The sequence below is a fragment of the Curcuma longa genome, unplaced genomic scaffold (genome assembly GCF_044706935.1).
Source record: "Curcuma longa cultivar G26 ecotype Majalengka, Jawa Barat unplaced genomic scaffold, ITB_CL_G26_1.1 contig_18985, whole genome shotgun sequence".
In the NCBI taxonomy this organism is placed as follows: Eukaryota; Viridiplantae; Streptophyta; class Magnoliopsida; order Zingiberales; family Zingiberaceae; genus Curcuma; species Curcuma longa.
Genome location: NW_027430964.1, coordinates 36999 through 56944, shown reverse-complemented (window position 1 = coordinate 56944; position 19946 = coordinate 36999). Strand labels below are relative to the sequence as shown.

The window sequence follows — 19946 nt, the reverse complement described above, 5'->3', positions numbered from 1 at the left end:
GGTAGGGGACCCAAGTAATGGTTTGAACCTACTCTAATAGGTTTTAAATACGACTTGAGGCTCTCGTATGAAGTTAAAATAGATAAGGGTACATAGGGAAAGCAAAGAAACCAAAGGGGACTCCGAGACGATTCGACCAACCTTAAGAGATTAGGGACTTGGTCGGATCTAGAGTTCTTATGCGATCAACTACTAAATGGGTAACCTTAGTTAAACTTATTACGTTCCAAGTAATAAGAAATGACAGGACCTAAGGAAAAAGGTAACCTATAAGGGGCTTAACCCTAAGAAAAGTGTAAGGGTTCTGATTGAACAAAGATGTCAATGTGGGTAACCATGATAAAAGGTTCATGACGTGAGTTTATCTCATGTTAATGACACAAGATGAAAATCATGATATGTTATAACATACCACATGAAATGATGTCCGAATGTTCATCGTGTATAAAGGATGATGAACGATGAAATGATAAGAGGACATTCATAATGAAATGAAAAAGAAAGGTATATGCATTAAATTATTTTAATGAATGGCTTGTACCGGAACCCGAAAGGGGTCCAAGGGATGGCCACCTAAAGAACGGCCCTAGGTCGAAAGACAAAAGACCTAGTAACCGAATAGTCGAGACTTGCAACCTCGTACTATTTGGAATGGCGCGCAAGAAATGAATGGGTACAAGCCAGGGATCCCTAAAGAATGATAAGAATGATTAATTTCACTTATTATGTAATAAGTTTTCAAAGGCATGTGCATTATACTTATGCATATTATGAAATGTAAGTTAAGGAAATTACATGTGCTCAATGTTTATGAAATGATATGCTTTGATGTTTATGCTTGCTTTTATCATGTGATATTTATATGCTCGGATTAACGACTTGGTTTTGGTGAGTAGGAAAGGAGCTTACTAAGCCTTGTGCTTACAGTCTCTTCTTTCTCATGTTGCAGAACCAAATCAAGGTCGTTAGGGAACGGGAAGCAGCAGGGACAAGGCCAAATAAGATGTGTGTGGTGGTGCCATAACGACGAATATGAAACTTAAACATTGCATGCTAAATGACTGTGTTAATTACTATTGTTTTAAGATTATGATGTTATGTGGTTGATGATAGAACCTTAATAACTTAGACAATATTTGCATGCTCTTAAGATGTTTAAGTATCACATATGAACTTCTATTATGTTAAAATGTTTCCGCTGCAAGTTTTAGATTTTCGTATGTGATATACTATATGTATGTATGAAAAAAAAAAAAAAAACCCCGTAACGTCCGTCAAAGGCTCTGGTATGGTAAGGACGGGCGTTACAGAATGGTATCAGAGCAAAGTTATGCCACTACACACACACATCAGCCTTGATCCTGCCGCTTCCAAGTAAGTTATTTAAGTAAGCTATTTATGTACATTGCATACTTGCTTACTATTTCTATGTACATGATATGATGTGATGACTTGAGTATCAGGGTTATATCTCACTTGACTCTATGGACAGCATGGCTCATTACAATGAACGCATTGAGGAGTTGCTCGAGGAGCTAGATGAGATTGACTACAGTCCCACCCAAGGAATCCTAGGAGTCATTGGTAGAGTGGATCGCACCTTCTGGAAGCTGGAGCGAGAGGGGTTCCCTATGCTGAACGACCACCGGATCGGGGCACTGATGCGTGCATTACCCAGGCGCGCGAGGACGGTAGCCCAGGAGATTTGGAACCAGTATGACTGTCGCGTAGCTTACACTGAGTTATGCGGGCGGTTGCTCCAGCACGACTTTCCAGAGGACTTGGGTGAGTCAGGATCAGAGTCCGAGGACGAAGAAGAAGATCCAGAGATGCTGGAGAACTATGAGTCTGAGGAGGACCCTGAGCCTGAGGAGGACCCTGAGCCTGAGGAGGGTTTTGAGGACGCTCCTGAGGAGGACGAAGATGTAGAGATGATGATCCTAGAGGAGGAAGAAGCTGATGAAGATCTGGAGATAGAAGATCCAGATGAGGACATGGACATGGAGGAGACGGTAGAGGATCCTGATGAGGCACCGGAGCACCCTGCTCCGATTGTTCCTGTTCCACCACAGGACGATCTCATCATGACTCTACAGTTATGGTTATTATTTACTATCGTGACATTGTACGTTCTAGTAGGAAGGGTAGCACCTCCTAACTAGATTAGAGTGGAGTATGTAAAAGAAGTTATGTGGTTAATAAAGATGGAATAAAGGATTACTATTGCCACATCATAAGAAGGAGGATTACTAGTGAAGGGAAGTTGGATAGACCCTACACTAGATGGGTATCCCCACCTAAGGGAGTGAAGAAGACTTAGGTGGGAAGGATGGTTTCTCCAACTAGCATGATACTTTCTTTCATGCTATATGGTATGGGTAAATAACATGGGGTTAGTTAAGCTTAATTATGTAGGAATGTTAGTTAGAATAACATTTTGCATGATGGAAGCATGTTCTTACCTTAGGAAAGTAATGCATATAATGATGCATACATACCAAGGAAATGAACTCTTACACTAACCTGCTTGTTATTAGGAACATGCCTAGAAGGAGTAACAGAATCAACGGGACTGAGAATCAGTCAGACCTGACCCAGCTGGTGGCAGAGCTCCAGCGTCAACTTGTTGAACAACAACAGACCATCAACACCTTGATGGGTCAGCAACAAGGGAACGCTGTTCCTCCATCAGCAGCACCAGTAGCACCCTCGACTACACCCGGACCCTCAGCGGGCCCTGCCTCTGTAATGAGACCTGAAGCTTACCTGATACAGTGGCAGAGATTGAAACCGGAATCATTCTCGGGTGCTGGCGAACCATGGGATGCTCAAGCCTGGTTCAAGACTGTGGAGAGCATTGTGGAGATGCTGGATTGGCCTGAACATGAGAAGGTCAAGTGTGCATCCTTCTGCTTCACGGGAGATGCCAGAATGTGGTGGGATCGGGTCAAGGCCAAGAGGACCATTAATGAGATGAAATGGTCAGACTTTGAATCAGAGTTTTTGGAGGAGTTCTTCCACATGAGGGTCACCAACAAGCACTACGACGAGTTCACCGAATTCCGTCAAGGTGACTTGTCGGTGAACGAGGCCGTCAAGAGATTCAACCGGTTGGCACGCCTATGCCCTGAGCTAGTGGGCACAGAAAAGGAGAAAGTTCGCCTCATGTTGAGGATGCTGCGGCCCGAGATAGCCATGAATGTGGCTGGCGGGGTAACGAAGCCGCAGACCACTGAGGAGCTGATCAGTGGTGCTTTAGCTACGGAGCACTATCTGAATGGCATCAAGAAACAAAAGAAGGCACCAACCGAGGTCAAGACTGAAAACAAGAACCAGCCTACTGGGAATCATAACCGCAAGGATAAGAAGAGATGGAATAAGTCCAAAGGCGGCCCTGCAAATAAGAAACCTAAGTTGAATCCCTGTGCAAAGTGCGGGAAGAACCACCCTGGAGAATGCCGCTTAGGGACCAACAAATGTTTCATCTGCGGGAAGGAAGGGCATAAGGCTCACGCCTGCCCTACCAAGTCCCAGAAGTCCCAAGCGTCTTCTCAGCAGCCGCAACAACAACTGCAGTATCAGAAGGCACCTGCGCAGCTGCACTATATGCCGGCTGTGCTGGAAGGACCACAGATCAGCCAGGGAAGGCTAGAGGCCCCTCCAGCTATGACCAATGCAAGGGTTTTCTCCATTACCAGGGAGGACGTAGCGAATGCTTCCACTGTTGTCACAGGTCAGATATTCATTTACCGTCAATATGCTAATGCATTATTTGATACTGGGGCAACGCATTCGTTTATTTCCATATCTTATGCTAAGAAGATGAAGATACCCTTACAAATGTTAGATGAGAAATTCTTAACTACCCTGCCTTCGGGGGAAATAATGGCATCTACCCACATGTTGCGTGCCGTACCCATCGGAATCGCAGAAAGAGAACTCTACTGCGATCTGATAGTACTGGACATGCAAGATTATGATGTCATATTGGGTATGGATTTCCTGACCAAATATGGTGCTTCTATCGAGTGCCGTAAACGAAGAGTGGTCTTCCAACCTGAGGCAGAGAGTATGTTTGAATTTATAGGAGAGCCAAAGAGAAGAACTGGGAGATTCTTATCGGCTCTAAAAGCTCAGAAAATGTTAGACAAGGGATACACGGGTTTTCTCGCTTATGTGATAGATACAACTCAAGTTAAGGAGCGGAAGCTTGAAGATGTCAGAGTTGTATGCGATTACCCAGATGTATTTCCAGATGAATTGCCTGGTTAGCCCCAGATAGGGAAGTCGAATTTGGGATCGAACTGGTTCCTGGTACTAATCCGATCTCAAAGGCACCCTATCGTATGGCACCCGCGGAATTGAAGGAACTTCAAGTTCAGTTACAAAGAGTTACTGGATAAGGGTTTTATTCGCCCTAGTTATTCCCCATGGGGAGCTCCAGTGCTCTTTGTGAAGAAGAAAGATGGAACTATGCGCTTGTGCATAGATTATCGGGCACTAAATAATGTGACGATAAAGAACAAATATCCTCTTCCAAGGATAGATGATCTGTTCGATCAATTGAAGGGAGCCACGGTTTTCTCGAAGATTGATCTCAGGTCTGGTTATCATCAAGTGAAAGTGAAGCAAGAGGATATTCCGAAGACAGCTTTCCGAACGAGATACGGACACTACGAATTCGTAGTCATGCCGTTCGGAGTCACCAATGCTCCTGCCATGTTCATGGACCTGATGAATCGGGTATTCTCTGAATTCCTCGATAAATTGTGATGTCTTTCATCGATGACATTCTCGTCTATTCGAAGAGTCACGAGGAGCATGCCGAACACCTGAAGACGGTGTTACAGATTCTTCGGGAAAAGCAGTTATATGCTAAGTTCTCCAAATGTGAATTCTGGTTGGAGCAAGTAGCCTTTCTGGGCCATATTATTTCCAAAGATGGAGTTATGGTGGACCCAAGAAAGATTGAAGCTGTGAGTAACTGGAGTAGGCCAAAGAATGCTAGCGAAGTTAGGAGTTTTCTCGGATTAGCGGGCTATTACCGTAAGTTCGTGGAAGACTTCTCAAGGATCGCAGCACCTATGACGGCTCTTACTAAGAAGAACAAGAAGTACATATGGACGGAGGATTGTGAGAAGAGCTTCATGGAACTGAAAAGAAGACTTACGAATGCTCCCGTTCTTACTCTTCCGGAGAACGATAAGAGCTTCGATATGTACAGCGACGCTTCCCGACTAGGACTCGGAGCTGTACTGATGCAAGGTGGGAAAGTGATTGCCTATGCCTCTAGGCAATTAAAGAATCATGAAAAGAATTATCCCACCCATGATTTAGAATTAGCAGCGGTGGTCTTTGCTCTGAAGGTATGGAGGCATTACCTCTATGGAGCACAGTGTAAAATTTACACAGATCACCAGAGTCTGCGATATTTCTTTACGCAGAAGGATCTCAATATGAGACAGAGAAGATGGCTTGAACTAGTGAAGGATTATGACTGTGAGATCTTCTACCATCCGGGAAAGGCAAACAAAGTGGCAGATGCACTTAGCAGAAAAGCTAGTGCCACTTTGATGTCCTTATCAGTATTATCTCGACCATTGGCGAAAGAAATTATGAGCTATGGGATCGAAGTTATCTCTGGACAACTCTCGACTCTGGCCATAGTGCCATCCTTGTTCGAAGATATATTGGTGAAACAAAATGGGATCCAAGTCTACAAAAGATCAAGCAAGAGATCCAGGAAAGAAAAGACGAAGGTTTTCGGATTGCCAATGATGGGGTATTATACCTTAGGGATCGTTTATGTATCCCTAACGATCCGGAACTACGCAAAAAGATATTAGAGGAGGCTCACGGGACTCCCTATGCTATGCACCCGGGATCCACCAAGATGTATCAAGATTTGAAAGTAAGGTTCTGGTGGTCCGGAATGAAGAGGGACATAGCTCAGCATGTCAGTACCTGCCTGACATGTCAACAAGTCAAGGCAGAACATCAAAGACCAGGAGGGCTTCTGCAACCCATTCAAATTCCCGAGTGGAAATGGGAAGATATCTCTATGGATTTTATATCAGGACTTCCCAGGACCACTAATGGATATGATGCGATATGGGTTATAGTCGACAGATTGACAAAGTCAGCGCATTTCCTGGCAATCAAGATGACTTACTCTATTGAGCAACTGGCTCAATTATATGTTAAGGAGATCATCAGATTGCACGGTATTCCCAAGACCATTATCTCTGATCGAGATGGTCGATTTACTTCCCAGTTTTGGGAATGTGTTCACAAGGCTTTAGGCACAAAGCTGAAGTTCAGTACTGCGTTTCACCCTCAAACAGATGGACAAACAGAAAGGGTGAACCAGATACTAGAGGATATGCTAAGAGCTTGTGCCTTGGATTTCAAAGGAAGCTGGAGTCGATACTTATGTTTAGCGGAATTCGCTTATAACAATAGCTATCAAGCTACTATCGGCATGGCACCTTATGAAGCCTTGTATGGAAGGAAATGCAGATCTCCTGTCTGTTGGTTCGAAAGTGGTGAAAAGAAAGAAATGGGAATTCAGTCGGATTTCATACAAGACACCACTCAGGCGATACAGAATATCCGCCAACGTATAGAGACGGCCCAAAGTCGGCAGAAGAATTATGCTGATAAACGACGGAGGCCGTTGGAGTTCAATGTCGGAGACCTAGTTTTTCTCCGAGTAGCTCCTATGAAAGGGATTATGAGATTCGGAAAGAAAGGAAAGTTAAGTCCGCGATATGTGGGACCATACAAAGTTCTGAATAGGGTTGGGAAGGTGGCTTATGAGCTTGAGTTACCTCCAGAAATGGCCGCTATTCATAATGTATTCCATGTATCAATGTTAAAGAAACATATTCCGAATCCGGACAAGGTGATTGAGCCGCAAGCCGTTCAAATCCAGGAGGATCTGAGTTACGAAAGTAAGCCTATACAGATCCTGGAGCGGGATGTCAAGAGGTTAAGGAACAAAGAGGTTCCTTTAGTCAAGGTCTTGTGGCGAAATCAAAGATCGGAAGAGATGACATGGGAACGTGAAGATGATATGAAAAGGAAATATCCAGAATTATTCTAAGTTCGAGGACGAACTTTTCAGAAGGTATGGAGGATTGTAATACCCGCAATTTTCCTTAAATAATTCTTGGATAATAATAATGAATGATTGCTCCAAAGGAATTTAATTTCTAAATGTGTCTTGATGATTTAATGGGTTAATTTCATGTGGGCTTGCAAAGGTAAAAAGAAAGAAAAATTAATGGAGGAGCCGGGGATTGATCCTTGGACCTCATGAATGGCAAGCCTAGTAGAAGCATGAGTTAACCAAATGTGCTAGCAAGTTTATCTTGTTAGAGACACATAGAGAAATAAATTTAAATGAGGAGATAAAGGAAAAGGTTATAAAAGGCAATTTCCAATTACTTTTCTCTATTATATTTTTCCCCTCAATCAAGATTTTCTTTCCTTAGTGTGGTTGCCGAAATCTTAAGAGAAGGAAAAGGGAATTCGAAATTCAAATTTCGAATAAATAAGGATAAGGAATAACCCTCTCCCCAATGGTAAGTTTAAAGCATTTTCTCCATCAATTTCCTTCCCCCTCAAATCTAGTTTTCCTTCCTTATGGAGCCTTGGCCGAAACCTCATGGAGGGAAGGGGGATTCGAAATTCAAAAAGGGGAGAAGGAAGGAAGGCTTTGGTCGGCCATGGAAGGAGGAGGAGATTAGGAAAGTGTTTAATGAGGGAATTTCATGCCAAGTTAGGAGGGGAAACATGGAAACTTTTCCACCTCATTGCTTTCCTTATACAACTCCTTCTTATAGCCGAAACCCTCTCCCTCTCCTCTCATTCTTTCCACCGAAACCCACTCCCTCTCCTCCTCCCCTTGTGACCGAGACCTCCCAAGAGCTCCAAGTGGCCGGCGCCTCCCTACAAGCAAGAGGAAGAAAAAACAACAAGAGAAAAGGCTTTAAGGCAAGGGATTGGTAAGAGTTTAGTTCTCCTTGGTTTTCTTCTCTCACCTCTCCCTTCCTCCCTTCACCGAAACCCTCTTCTCCTCTCTCCCTCTCTTGTGACCGAAACCTAAGGTGGACGGGCCGGCGGCTCCAACCAAGCAAGGGAAAGACAACAAGACAAGGGCTCTAGGGAAAGTCATTGGTAAGGGATAGTTTAGTTTTCTTTGGTTTTCTTTCTTCTAATCTTTTCCATGCTCTAACCTCTGGCCGAAACTATGGATGGGTTATCTCTCATGATTTTTGTTGTCAAAACAAGGAGACAACACCAAGGGCTAGAAAGGCTTGGAGAAAGGAAGGAAGGGCACCAAGGAAATAGCAACAAGAAGGGTTTTAGAGTAAAAAAAAATCAACGAAACCAGTGTAAGACTCCCTCACCCTGCAACATGATAGTTTACGGTTGTTCTATGACTTCTTGTATTCCTAAAGATTTTCATGTTAAAAATATAAAGAAGTCTTGATTATAACTTTCAACCATGAAGTTAAAAATAGGATCTAAAAGCATGTTTTTGTAAGTTGTTTCTTTATGCCATTTATGGAAATGTATAAGTAAACGGGCTCATTTTCCATGTGATAAAAATTTAAGGCTCATGCTATAGATCCTTAGGTTTTTGGCTATACATGCTAGAAATTTTAAGAGTTTGTTTAACATGCCATGGTTTAGAAGAAAATACAAGATAAGGTTTATATGGAAGGTTTTACATGCAATGACTTTTATGGTATGTTTTATGTGATGCTAAAACCTAACAAGGATTAGATAGGCTAGAGGATATGATCACATGCTTCAAGATGTTATTTTTAGGAATCTACCCTATGCTTTTGGGATGAACATTCGGCCAAGACCATGTAACCAACTGGTTTAAGGATCGTTCAAACTAGGTAATGTGTCTATGCCATGAAATGAATGCCTATCATGATATAAGAGAATATGTAACTAAGTTAAGGTTATCAATGGGTTTTGAAAATGTATAGGGTTCGGCCACCATGAAACAAAAAGGTTAATGGTAGTTCTAATCCTAACTAATGGCTTTAATAGGTAGAGAAACCTTAACAAGAACCTAGGACATCAATGGCTAAACCTAACTCGAGGTTCAACCTTGTGAGGTTCGGCCAACCTAGGTAGGGGACCCAAGTAATGGTTTGAACCTACTCTAATAGGTTTTAAACACGACTTGAGGCTCTCGTATGAAGTTAAAATAGATAAGGGTACATAGGGAAAGCAAAGAAACCAAAGGGGACTCCGAGACGATTCGACCAACCTTAAGAGATTAGGGACTTGGTCGGATCTAGAGTTCTTATGCGATCAACTACTAAATGGGTAACCTTAGTCAAACTTATTACGTTCCAAGTAATAAGAAATGACAGGACCTAAGGAAAAAGGTAACCTATAAGGGGGTCGCTTAACCCTAAGAAAAGTGTAAGGTTCTGATTGAACAAAGATGTTCATGTGGATAACCATGATAAAAGGTTCATGACGTGAGTTTATCTCATGTTAATGACACAAGATGAAAATCATGATATGTTATAACATACCACATGAAATGATGTCCGAATGTTCATCGTGTATAAAGGATGATGAACGATGAAATGATAAGAGGACATTCATGTTATGAAATGAAAAAGAAAGGTATATGCATTAAATTACTTTAATGAATGGCTTGTACCGGAACCCGAAAGGGGTCCAAGGGATGGCCACCTAAAGAACGGCTCTAGGTCGAAAGACAAAAGACCTAGTAACCGAATAGTCGAGACTTGCAACCTCGTACTATTTGGAATGGCGCGCAAAAGATGAATGGGTACAAGCCAGGGATCCCTAAAGAATGATAAGATGATTAATTTCACTTATTATGTAATAAGTTTTCAAAAGCATGTGCATTATACTTATGCATATTATGACAATGTAGAGTTAAGGAAATTACATGTGCTCAATGTTTATGAAATGGTATGCTTTGATGTTTATGCTTGCTTTTACCATATGATATTTATATGCTCGGATTAACGACTTGGTTTTGGTGAGTAGGAAAGGAGCTTACTAAGCCTTGTGCTTACAGTCTTTTCTTTCTCATGTTGCAGAACCAAATCAAGGCCGTTAGGGAACGGGAAGCAGCTGGACAAGGCCAATAAAGATGTGTGTGGTGGTGCCATAACGACGAATATGAAACCTAAACACTGCATGCTAAATGACTGTGTTAATTGCTATTGTTTTAAGATTTATGATGTTATGTGGTTGATGATAGAACCTTAATAACTTAGACAATATTTGCATGCTCTTAAGATGTTTTAAGTATCACATATGAACTTCTATTATGTTAAAATGTTTCCGCTGCAAGTTTAGATTTCTCGTATGTGATATACTTTATATGTATGTATGAAAAAAAAAAAAAAAAACCCCGTAACGTCCGTCATAAGGCTCTGGTATGGTAAGGACGGGCGTTACATCTCTCCATTCTCCCACGAGCACCAAGCTCCCCGGTCCTGAGTCACCTAGACTCCTTCTGGACCACTTCGAAGACGAGCTACCAAAGCTCTCTTCATCCGCCTACGAACACCAAGTTTCTCTCTTATCTCGGTCCTAAGCCACCAAGGCTTCTTCTAGACCACCTCGGTCGAGAACTACTAAAGCTCTCTCCAATCTTTCATAAATACTAAATTCCCTATCAAGACGGACTTCCAGGAAACAACACTTAAGGCTGATTGACCAGCTGGTCGATCAGCCCTATCTGATCGACCAGCTGGTCGATCAGCCCTATCTGATCGACCAGCTGGTCGATCAGCCCTATCTGATCGTCCAGCTGGTCGATCAGCCCTATCTGATCGACCGGCTGGTCGATCAGGGCATGCTGATCGACCGGCTGGTCGATCAGCCCCATCTGATCGACCAGCTGGTCGATCAGGGCATGCTGGCATGCTGATCGACCGGCTGGTCGATCAGCAGCTTGGTTCCAGCTGTTTTCCTCCCTTTCTCCCGGTCTTTCTCCCGATTATCATTGGTTTTCTCCTGGCCATTGTCCCTTTCTCCCGGCCACTGTTATCTTCTACTCGGCCTAACTAACCCCTACCATGATAACCTATTTCCCGAGCAGGCCCTTATCTATTAGATCAATTCCCGGGCATTTTTCTTTCCAGGTCATGTTCCCGGGCAAGCTCTCACTTCACCAGTTAAGACTTTGCTTCTCCCGACCAACACCTTGTCTCTCCCGACTTCATTTCTCTCGGGTAAGTAATCTTCTTCCCGGGCAAACTCTTGCTTCCCCGGGCAAGAACTTCTCAGTGTAACCTTCTCCCGGGTAAAATCTTATTTCTCCCGGTCAAGTTTCCGGGCATGTTTATTGCTTCCGTCTCCAAACATTACTGTTTTCTCCCGGCCAAGTTTTTCTCGGTTTGCTTCTCCCGGCCACCCTTTTCTAGACTAAGATAAACGTCTTCCCGGGCAAACTAATATTTTTTCCGACCAACACAAATTTTCCCGGGCAAGATTTTCCTGACCAAGAGCAGTGTTTCCCGGCTTAAAAAAACACGATAACACAGGACCTGATCGACCGCGTGATCGACCAAAGCACGCTGATCGACCAGCTGGTCGACCAAAGCTGGCTGATCGATCATTGATCGACCAATGCATGCATGCTAGTCGATCAGCTGATCGACCAGAGCAAGCTGGTCGACCAGCATACTGCATATCCACTTTATTTGAAATAAAGTAAAACGTGTTTTCGATTTGTTTAATAAAAGTTTAATTGATTAATTTAAAACGTGTTTTCAATTTGTTTAATTAAAGTTTAATTGATTAATTTAAAACGTGTTTTCAATTTGTTTAATTAATAAAAGTTTAATTGATTAATTAGTTATTCAATTAGCGTGTTTTGTTTAATCAATTAACGAAAGAAGCTCACCTAGAATCTCTTGAATTCAAATCCAAAGTGCTAACCATTACACTACATAATCGATCATCAATCAACTCGGCTAATCTAAACTTAAATCTTATTTCATTAATCCGGACTTAATTAATTGTCAAACAACAAAATAAACTTAAGTCTGACTCGGCTCAAATCTGACCGGGTCAGACTGCATCAACAGAGAGAAGCCTCATGTAGACTTCAATTTTTGGATTGATCTATCTGAGTTTTTTGGTACATTAGCATGAACATTTGCAGTATAATAAATGAACAAAAACACTTACGATCGATTGATGTCTTACGATTTGTTGATATTGTTTGTCGTCTAGTGGACGATTATGATGAATCACCCCTATCGATTCACAAACTAAATTTCTTTTTCGTGTTGATGTCCTTTCTTCACAGATTCTTCGTCACCTCTTGCTCTTTAATTGGATGCCCTTAATATAATGGGAAAATTGGCAAATTTATTAACTATTGCTAGTGGATAGTTATGGCAACTACAAGTGCAGTTGTCATCCACTACCAATATCTTCTACTAGTTCAAGTCAAATCACAAAGATCATATTAAAACATCTAATTTATACTTAAGAAAAAAAATTCATGCCACAGTAAGCATATTGAACGATTAATGCTAAAAAAATTGTTACACCTTATATAACCACGCTTTGCAAGATAAATATAGAGACATCAATATCTTACATTAACCCTAAATTAAATCATATACCTCAACATGAATATCTTTAGTCCTTCATAATGACTATTATGTCAAAAACGTGTTCAATATCTCCAATCATTACAATTATTCACAATCACATTTTTAGTACTAAATAAAAAATATAATTGGTTGACTAGTAAATAAATATAAAAGATGTAAAATAATTTTAATCTTCATTTTTAGCTAGAATCTATTAATTTTAATTAGTCATTTTCTTAGTCATGCTCCATAAACCGAATCAACCATGATTATTAGAACACTTACTAAAGTAGCAAACATTGATTAAAATTTCAAGTAGACAACTAAAAAGTCATTGAGGACAAAACTAAGATTATCTTATAATATCAAGGGTCTCACATAGTAGAGAAGCATGAATCCATTCTTATAACACCCTTATTATCTCTATAGCACATATGATATGAATTACATACTGTGTCTCTTATAACACCCTTATTGTCTCTTGAGACATATACTTTTGTTCAAAATAATACCTTTCGCTATAAGTATCTATTCAATATTGCAATTCAACATATTACAGTGTCGTAGCATTTCAGTAATATAAGTCTCTTAAAACAAATCCAAAAGTCTTTTTGATCAATCTCTCAAGATCTTTACTCTTAAAATGTATTCAACTTCTCTCATATCTTTTATGTCAAATTATATTAAAAGTCATACTTTGACTTTTATCATAAACTCTGTGTCAATTCCAACTATTAGTATATCATCAACATATAATGATTAGATGATAAACTTTCTTTTCATTTTAAATAGACACAATAATATTTATTAGTCATTTCAAAATTATAAGATAAATTTTTTTTATTAAATCTTATGTTCCATTGTGTTGACACTTGCTTTAGACCATAAATAGACTTTTTAAGGCTACACACTTTTATCCTCTTGGTCTTCAGCAATGTAACCTCTGGCTGAGTCATATAGATTTTCTCGTCAAATTCACCATTTAGGAAAGTTGTCTTTACATCCATCTAATATAATTCTAAATCAAAATATGTTACTATAGCTAAAATGATACGAATTGACATAAATTTTACAATAGGAGAAAATATCTCTTTAAAATCAATACCTTCTTGTTGAATATAGCCTTTTCAATTGATCTATTTATTTTTCTCTTAATTTTGAGAATCTATTTATTTCCAATAACCTTTCGATCTGGAAGAAAATCAACTAATTCTCAAATTTAATTCTTTTTTATTGACTCTATTTCCTCATCCATTATAACTTTCCACTTTTTTCTAACTAAGCATCTCAATGCTTCTTTAACATTTTGAGATTTTTCATCGTCAACTAGGAGAATCATTAAGGTCTCATTCTCAATGTCAAATTCTTTTTGAGGAATAATCTTACTACCACTTTTTCATAGATTGGACTCTTGAAAAATCAACTCATTACTTGGCAAATTACTCTCACTGGTTGACTAGATTCAGACATCTCTTATGATACATTGTTCGTTGATAAAAAGTACCATCCTCCTCATCTATTGTAAATAGCTGAATAATTTTATCAACATCACCTCTTATTGGGAACTTAGTTTTGAGAAAGGTTGCATCTCTCCACTCTATTTCGGAGATGATTCTATCTAGTTGCTCAGTAATGAAAACATAACATTTGGAGGTATCAGAATATTTTACAAAGATACACTTTTTACCCTTGGATCCTAATTTTTTATATTTGTGAGTCTTATTATGAACATAGGCAGCTGACCCCCAAGGACTCAAATGATTTAATTCTAATTTTCTGCCTATGCAACGTTCATATAGGATAGATGAAACAAATTTAGAATGCATCCAGTTAAGTTATAGGTTGCAGCTAATAATGCGTCTCCCCAATAGAAAATTGACAAATTGGCTTGAGTCATTATAGACCTAACCATATCTAGAAGAGTTTAATTTCTTCTTTCAGCAACCCCATTTTATTGTGGAGTTTCTCGAATTGTTAGTTATTTAATAATTCCTTTATCATTGCATATTATCTTTAACTAATCAAACAAATATTCTCCCCTACGATCAGTGTATAAGGTTTCAACCTATTATTCTAGTTGATTCTCAACTTCATTTAAGTAACATCTAAAGAAATCTAATGCTCCAGATTTATGAGAAATCAAATACACATGACCAAAATATGTAAAGTCATCAATAAATATAATGAAATAGAAAGTTCCATTTCTAGCATTCACATTCATTGGATCATAAATATCCAAATGAATTAATTGTAATAGTGATTTAGCTCTAATAGTCTTACCAAATAGTTTCCTAGTTATTTTTTCAACAAGGCAATACTCACAGACAGATAAGTTAATCTTAGCATGAGTGTCTAGCAGATCCTCTTTAGCTAATCTATTCATTCGATCTTGTCAAATATGTTCTAATCTAGCATGTTAAACTTGAACATTAATATCAACCTCACTAGTAAGAGCAATATTTGAAAAATAATTATCAATCTAAATTCAAATTGTTTCCCAATTCAAGAAGACATGTAATAGAAATCAAATTTCGTCGAATTTCAAGAGCATAAAGGACAACATGTAGAAACAAGGTACGCCTACCATGTAGATTGAGTTTGCATGTGTCAACTCCTTTGACTTCAATTCTTACATTATTTTCCACATATATCTACTTAATGCCAGTTGATACCCGATGATACTCCACGAATGTAACTCGTTCACGAGCTACATGGTTTGTTGCTCCTGAATCTATAATCCACAAATGATAAGAATTAGTTAACAATATTGTACTAGCAACATGATACTCATGACTAGAAGATAAATATGGATCTACCTTTTTCGGCTCTGTACATTTCCGAGCAAAGTGACCCTTCTTGCCACAGTTATAGCAAGTTAGCTTGCTTTTAGTTTTCTGTCCATGTTTCTTCCCTTTAAATTTCTTCTTGTTTGGACCTAACCCAATAGTAACACCAGCTTCATTTCTCTTTTCCTTTTTAAATCATTTTTTCTTACTCTAGATCCAACAAAACTTTCAACTACAAAAGTCTACCTAAAATCCTTACGGATTCTATTCTCAACGCCTCCAATTCAACATGGCATGAGACATCAGCGAAAGTTTTGATACTTTCACCGTGATTAATATTCTGTTTCATTGTCTTGTAAAAATTAGGAAGGGAATGGATTACTACCTGAAGTTGTTGTTCATTAGTTAACTCATGACTAACAACCTTTACTTTCTGAGTCATATTTGTCATTTCCCTTAGGTGTTGGGCTATAGTAATATTTGGGTGCTTCTTGTAACTGTCAAACTAGTCAGCTGTCGAAGCTTACTCAAACTCACTCCACTATATTTCTCTCTAAGGGCAACCCAGACAGCATGAGTCGTTAGTAACTGCTCATACTCACAAACATGATCATCATCCATAGAACTGACCAAGATTCCCTTAGCAGTAGAGTCGTTCCTTTTTCATGTCTTATAGGCATCAAGATCACGTCTATGTTGTGTTATAGGACCATTAGCAGGTTCTTTCATAACTTGATTAATAGTCATAAAAACTTTCTGCTCCTCGAGCATATATTGCATCTTGAGATGTCATATTTTGTAGTTATCCTCATTTAATTTTTCTCCTTTATTAAGTTCGACTATAATGTTCTTAGAAGTCATAATCTAACATAAATAAACACATTGTTTAGCAATTCATTATAATTTATAATATATATATACATATATGTATGCAATTCAATGTTAATTTGACTCGATTTATAAAATCAAATGGTAATAATGTTTCCACTCATCATCATTCGTACAGTGAAATCTAACCAATATTATTCAATCATATTAGATACAACCCATCAAATTTAAAATAAATGAATAAATCATTTATAATAAAGATGTTGTTCAACTATAATATTTTTTTCATTTCATACTTTTAAAAGACAATAAAGTACAAAGTACAATAAACTAGTGCAAAACAAATATAATTACAATAACATATGTCCTTTAAGAAAATAGAGAAATCATTACTATTCCAACTAAAACTGACACTAGTGTAGTAATAGCGAGCATAACCCTTATCTTCCTAGACTTACCAGAGGCATTGAATTCAAACAGGCTGGCATCAGAACTCTCTATAGAATCCAAATTGGGATCCTCCTCTGGATCCTTCTCGATCTCATCAAGATCCTCTTGAGGAGGTGGTACGTCATCTAGATGTCCATATGACAAAGTAGCTCTTTGATCAACTCCACATATGTGATGCATCCCTTATAAGGCCCTCCTATGTGATGTGATACTTTGTTGAGATATTTTATCAGTGATTGAACCAAGGCTCAAATCAAGTAATTGTCTAAGATAGGAAAATCTTACTACTCGAGTTTTTAAAATAAATTATTAAGCTTCTTAATGCCCCTCTGACTCCATAAGAAGTGTTATACATTATCTCCTAAATAGCCTCCCTCAACTTATTTCGTTCACATCATAACGAGTTATAATGTATATAATCCGTGTCATCTAGAATTAAAATCAATAAAATCAATACAAAATCAAAAAACTAATAATAAAATTAACTTAATTCAATTCAAAATAAGCATAGAACTAATACACAAGAACACACAAGCAATCAATAGATATTTTTTTTATTTTAAATTTAATTTCCACAAATAAAATTCAATGTAAAATACTTAAACAATTTTTAAAAATTTATAAAGATATTGAAAAATCAGAGAATTAATCTGAACCGACCCATAATATATAACCATGTACTCACATGTGTCGTCATACTCTCAAATGTGCGATGCACGTGCCGATTGAACCACATCAATGACCATGTCACCCCATGACATATTACGTCCATGTTATGCATACTTTTGGATGACATATCTGCGTATTAAAAAAATGATAAATCTCAGTTAATCTCGTGGACTCAATCCTTAGGGGTAGCCGGTCCGGTCCTACGAAATTAAGTTTCCCACCGACCACCAGAATAAATCAGGAAGCGCATACGACGGTCAATCCAGATGTCCAGCATCCTTTGATTGTGTTCCCCATTTGAAAGAAAATTCTTACAAATACGCCATAGTTGGGGATCGAACCGCGAATCTCTGGGCATATCTGTATATTAGTATCATACTATCTGTTGCACCAATAATGGCGTGTGTAATCAGTGTGGCCTCCATCCTCATCATCATCTGACTTATTTTTTTTATCAATTATGAAATTATGATCATTTGCATATAAAAAACACTTCGTTAGGAATCGGACGTTCGGAGTTAATAGCCTCTGGATGTTTACAAAAAACAAAAAATTACAGAATTCACATGCACATTTGAACATGCATATTAATTTCACATGGGCATAAACTTACTGTTCATTCAATATCTTGCAATCCATAAAGATCATGAGATAAAGAAGCAATCGAATGTGAACCTAATCATGTGCATTGAATATCTTGCAATCATAACATCATAGCATGGTAATATTATAGGTTTGTGAATACTATACTAAATCATATTACTTTGCTCCTACATTCGTATCAAACATGCACCAAAGCTAACACTACAAAATAAACAGGAATTACCGACGGAAATAGCGACGAAAAATAATTTCCGTCGCTAAATATAGCGACGGTAGTAATTATTTTCCATCGCTAATCAAAGAATCAACGACGGAATTATTATTCCGTCGCTAATTAGCGACGGAATATTAATTTCCGTCTCTAGAATTAGCGATGGAAAATAATTTCCGTCGCTAATTAGCGACGGAAATTATTTTCCGTCGCTAAAATCGCGAATTTAGAGCTTGTCGGCCCTTTTCTTTTCTTCCCGTGCGCGTTTCTTCGTTCTCGGCGAAAATCCTTTCTCCTCTCCTCCCTCCGGCACTCTCCTCCCTTCGGCAGTCTCCTCCCTCCGGCAGTCTCGTCTCTCGCGCATTCTCCTCCGACGATTTCTTCTCGCGGCGCACACTCCTCCGACCGGCGAGCTTCTTTTGGCTCTCTCCGGCCATCTCTCCTACCGGCGGCGAGTTCGTCTCGGCTTCCTCTCGGTTAGGTATATGATGTTTATAAACTGATCTGCATCTCGGTTAGGTTAGGTATCTGTAAGCGAAGATTGAAATGGGACCTGCCGTATATGCTTTATGATAATCTAAATTCCATATAGAAGGATTTCTTTGAATCTTCATGATAAAAAAAGGAAACTCTTCAAGTTTCTTTGAATCTTAGAGAGAGTGGCTCTCTCTCTCTCTCTCAGATTAAAAAGAAATAGATTAGCTCTCATTACATTTAGTTTAATTATTGCCTACTTATGAACTTCCTCTTAGGAGTAAACAACTAAAAGCTCAACTCGAGGAGTTGAGTTTGTAATTTATAATTTTCGTGCTTTTATGTTGGTGTTTTTATGTTGCATTTATAATTTTCGTTTGGCACTGCATATGGATTACATCAGTGTGTTATGATGACCTTTGTGAAATGGTATGCTAGGTTGCCAATTAGACAATCTTTAGCTCTAGTAATTGCCCTCACCTTTAAGATTATCATGCATGCTATTACCAATGCCGTTCTACTTCTAATATTTGCTAAATGTATTAGCAATGACCTTTGTGAAGGCAAATCAATACTTGTAATTTATTTTATGCAATCGTTAAGTTAATTTGGCTTTGCGTGCAATCGTTGATCATTTATCTCTCTTTTTAGATTACGCTACTTTGTACTCGGTGAAGGATTTTATGGAGTGAAAACATGGCTTTGAGTTTCTCACTTAAGAATTTATTTCTATTCAAGGCAGTGTGAGTTGTTACCTTGCAAGGGTATCAAATGTTCCTTGTTTGACTTGTGAGTTTATTGCTGGTATTCCAATACTTGATTAGCAAATCCACAAGCTGTGCAAAACATCAACGATCAAATTGAACATATAAGGGGATAAGGTTTACCTATTTCCTTAAGCCTTTTTTTGCAAGCAAACATCCTCCCTTATTGTTCACCAGTTCTGAGCCTCTTGCTGAAATTATAATAGACATGATACATGAAATCCAACCAGTAGGGAAACCAAAACGGATTGGACTATTAGCAAGCTGCCCGGCTATTGACCTTCACAGATTTAGCAATTTATTGTTGACTATTAGCAATTTTTTCCTCTTCTTCATTTATGATTTTGCAGATATAGATATGTCTGATCAGGCAGCAACACTAGGTGGCCGGACAGTATTGAGATTTGTTGCCGGGTGGTAAGTATTGGTACATTTAGCTAGTTTTTAATTCATATTTTGGTTTATAGCATATATCTAACATTTACATAGTTTTTAATCAGTTTTACACAAGAGGGCCATAAAGTTGCAGGATATA

The 19946-nt window shown here is 38.7% G+C and overlaps 1 protein-coding gene across 1 annotated transcript; it reads left to right on the top strand.

Moving 5' to 3' along the window:
• The first annotated feature begins 2931 nt into the window (after positions 1 to 2931).
• On the top strand, positions 2932 to 3851 carry LOC141816986 (uncharacterized). Its single transcript, XM_074704699.1, has 2 exons — positions 2932 to 3733; positions 3823 to 3851. Exons 1-2 carry the CDS (start codon positions 2932 to 2934, stop codon positions 3849 to 3851), a joined length of 831 nt encoding a protein of 276 aa, XP_074560800.1.
• The last annotated feature ends 16095 nt before the right edge of the window (positions 3852 to 19946 follow it).

Excerpts from the sequence above, each read along its gene's own strand:
- LOC141816986 (XM_074704699.1), top strand. The coding sequence starts at position 2,932 with ATGTGGTGGGATCGGGTCAAGGCCAAGAGGACCATTAATGAGATGAAA. Across the intron at positions 3,734-3,822 it reads TGCTTCCACTGTTGTCACAG|ATGAAGATACCCTTACAAAT; the intron begins GTCAGATATTCA and ends TATGCTAAGAAG.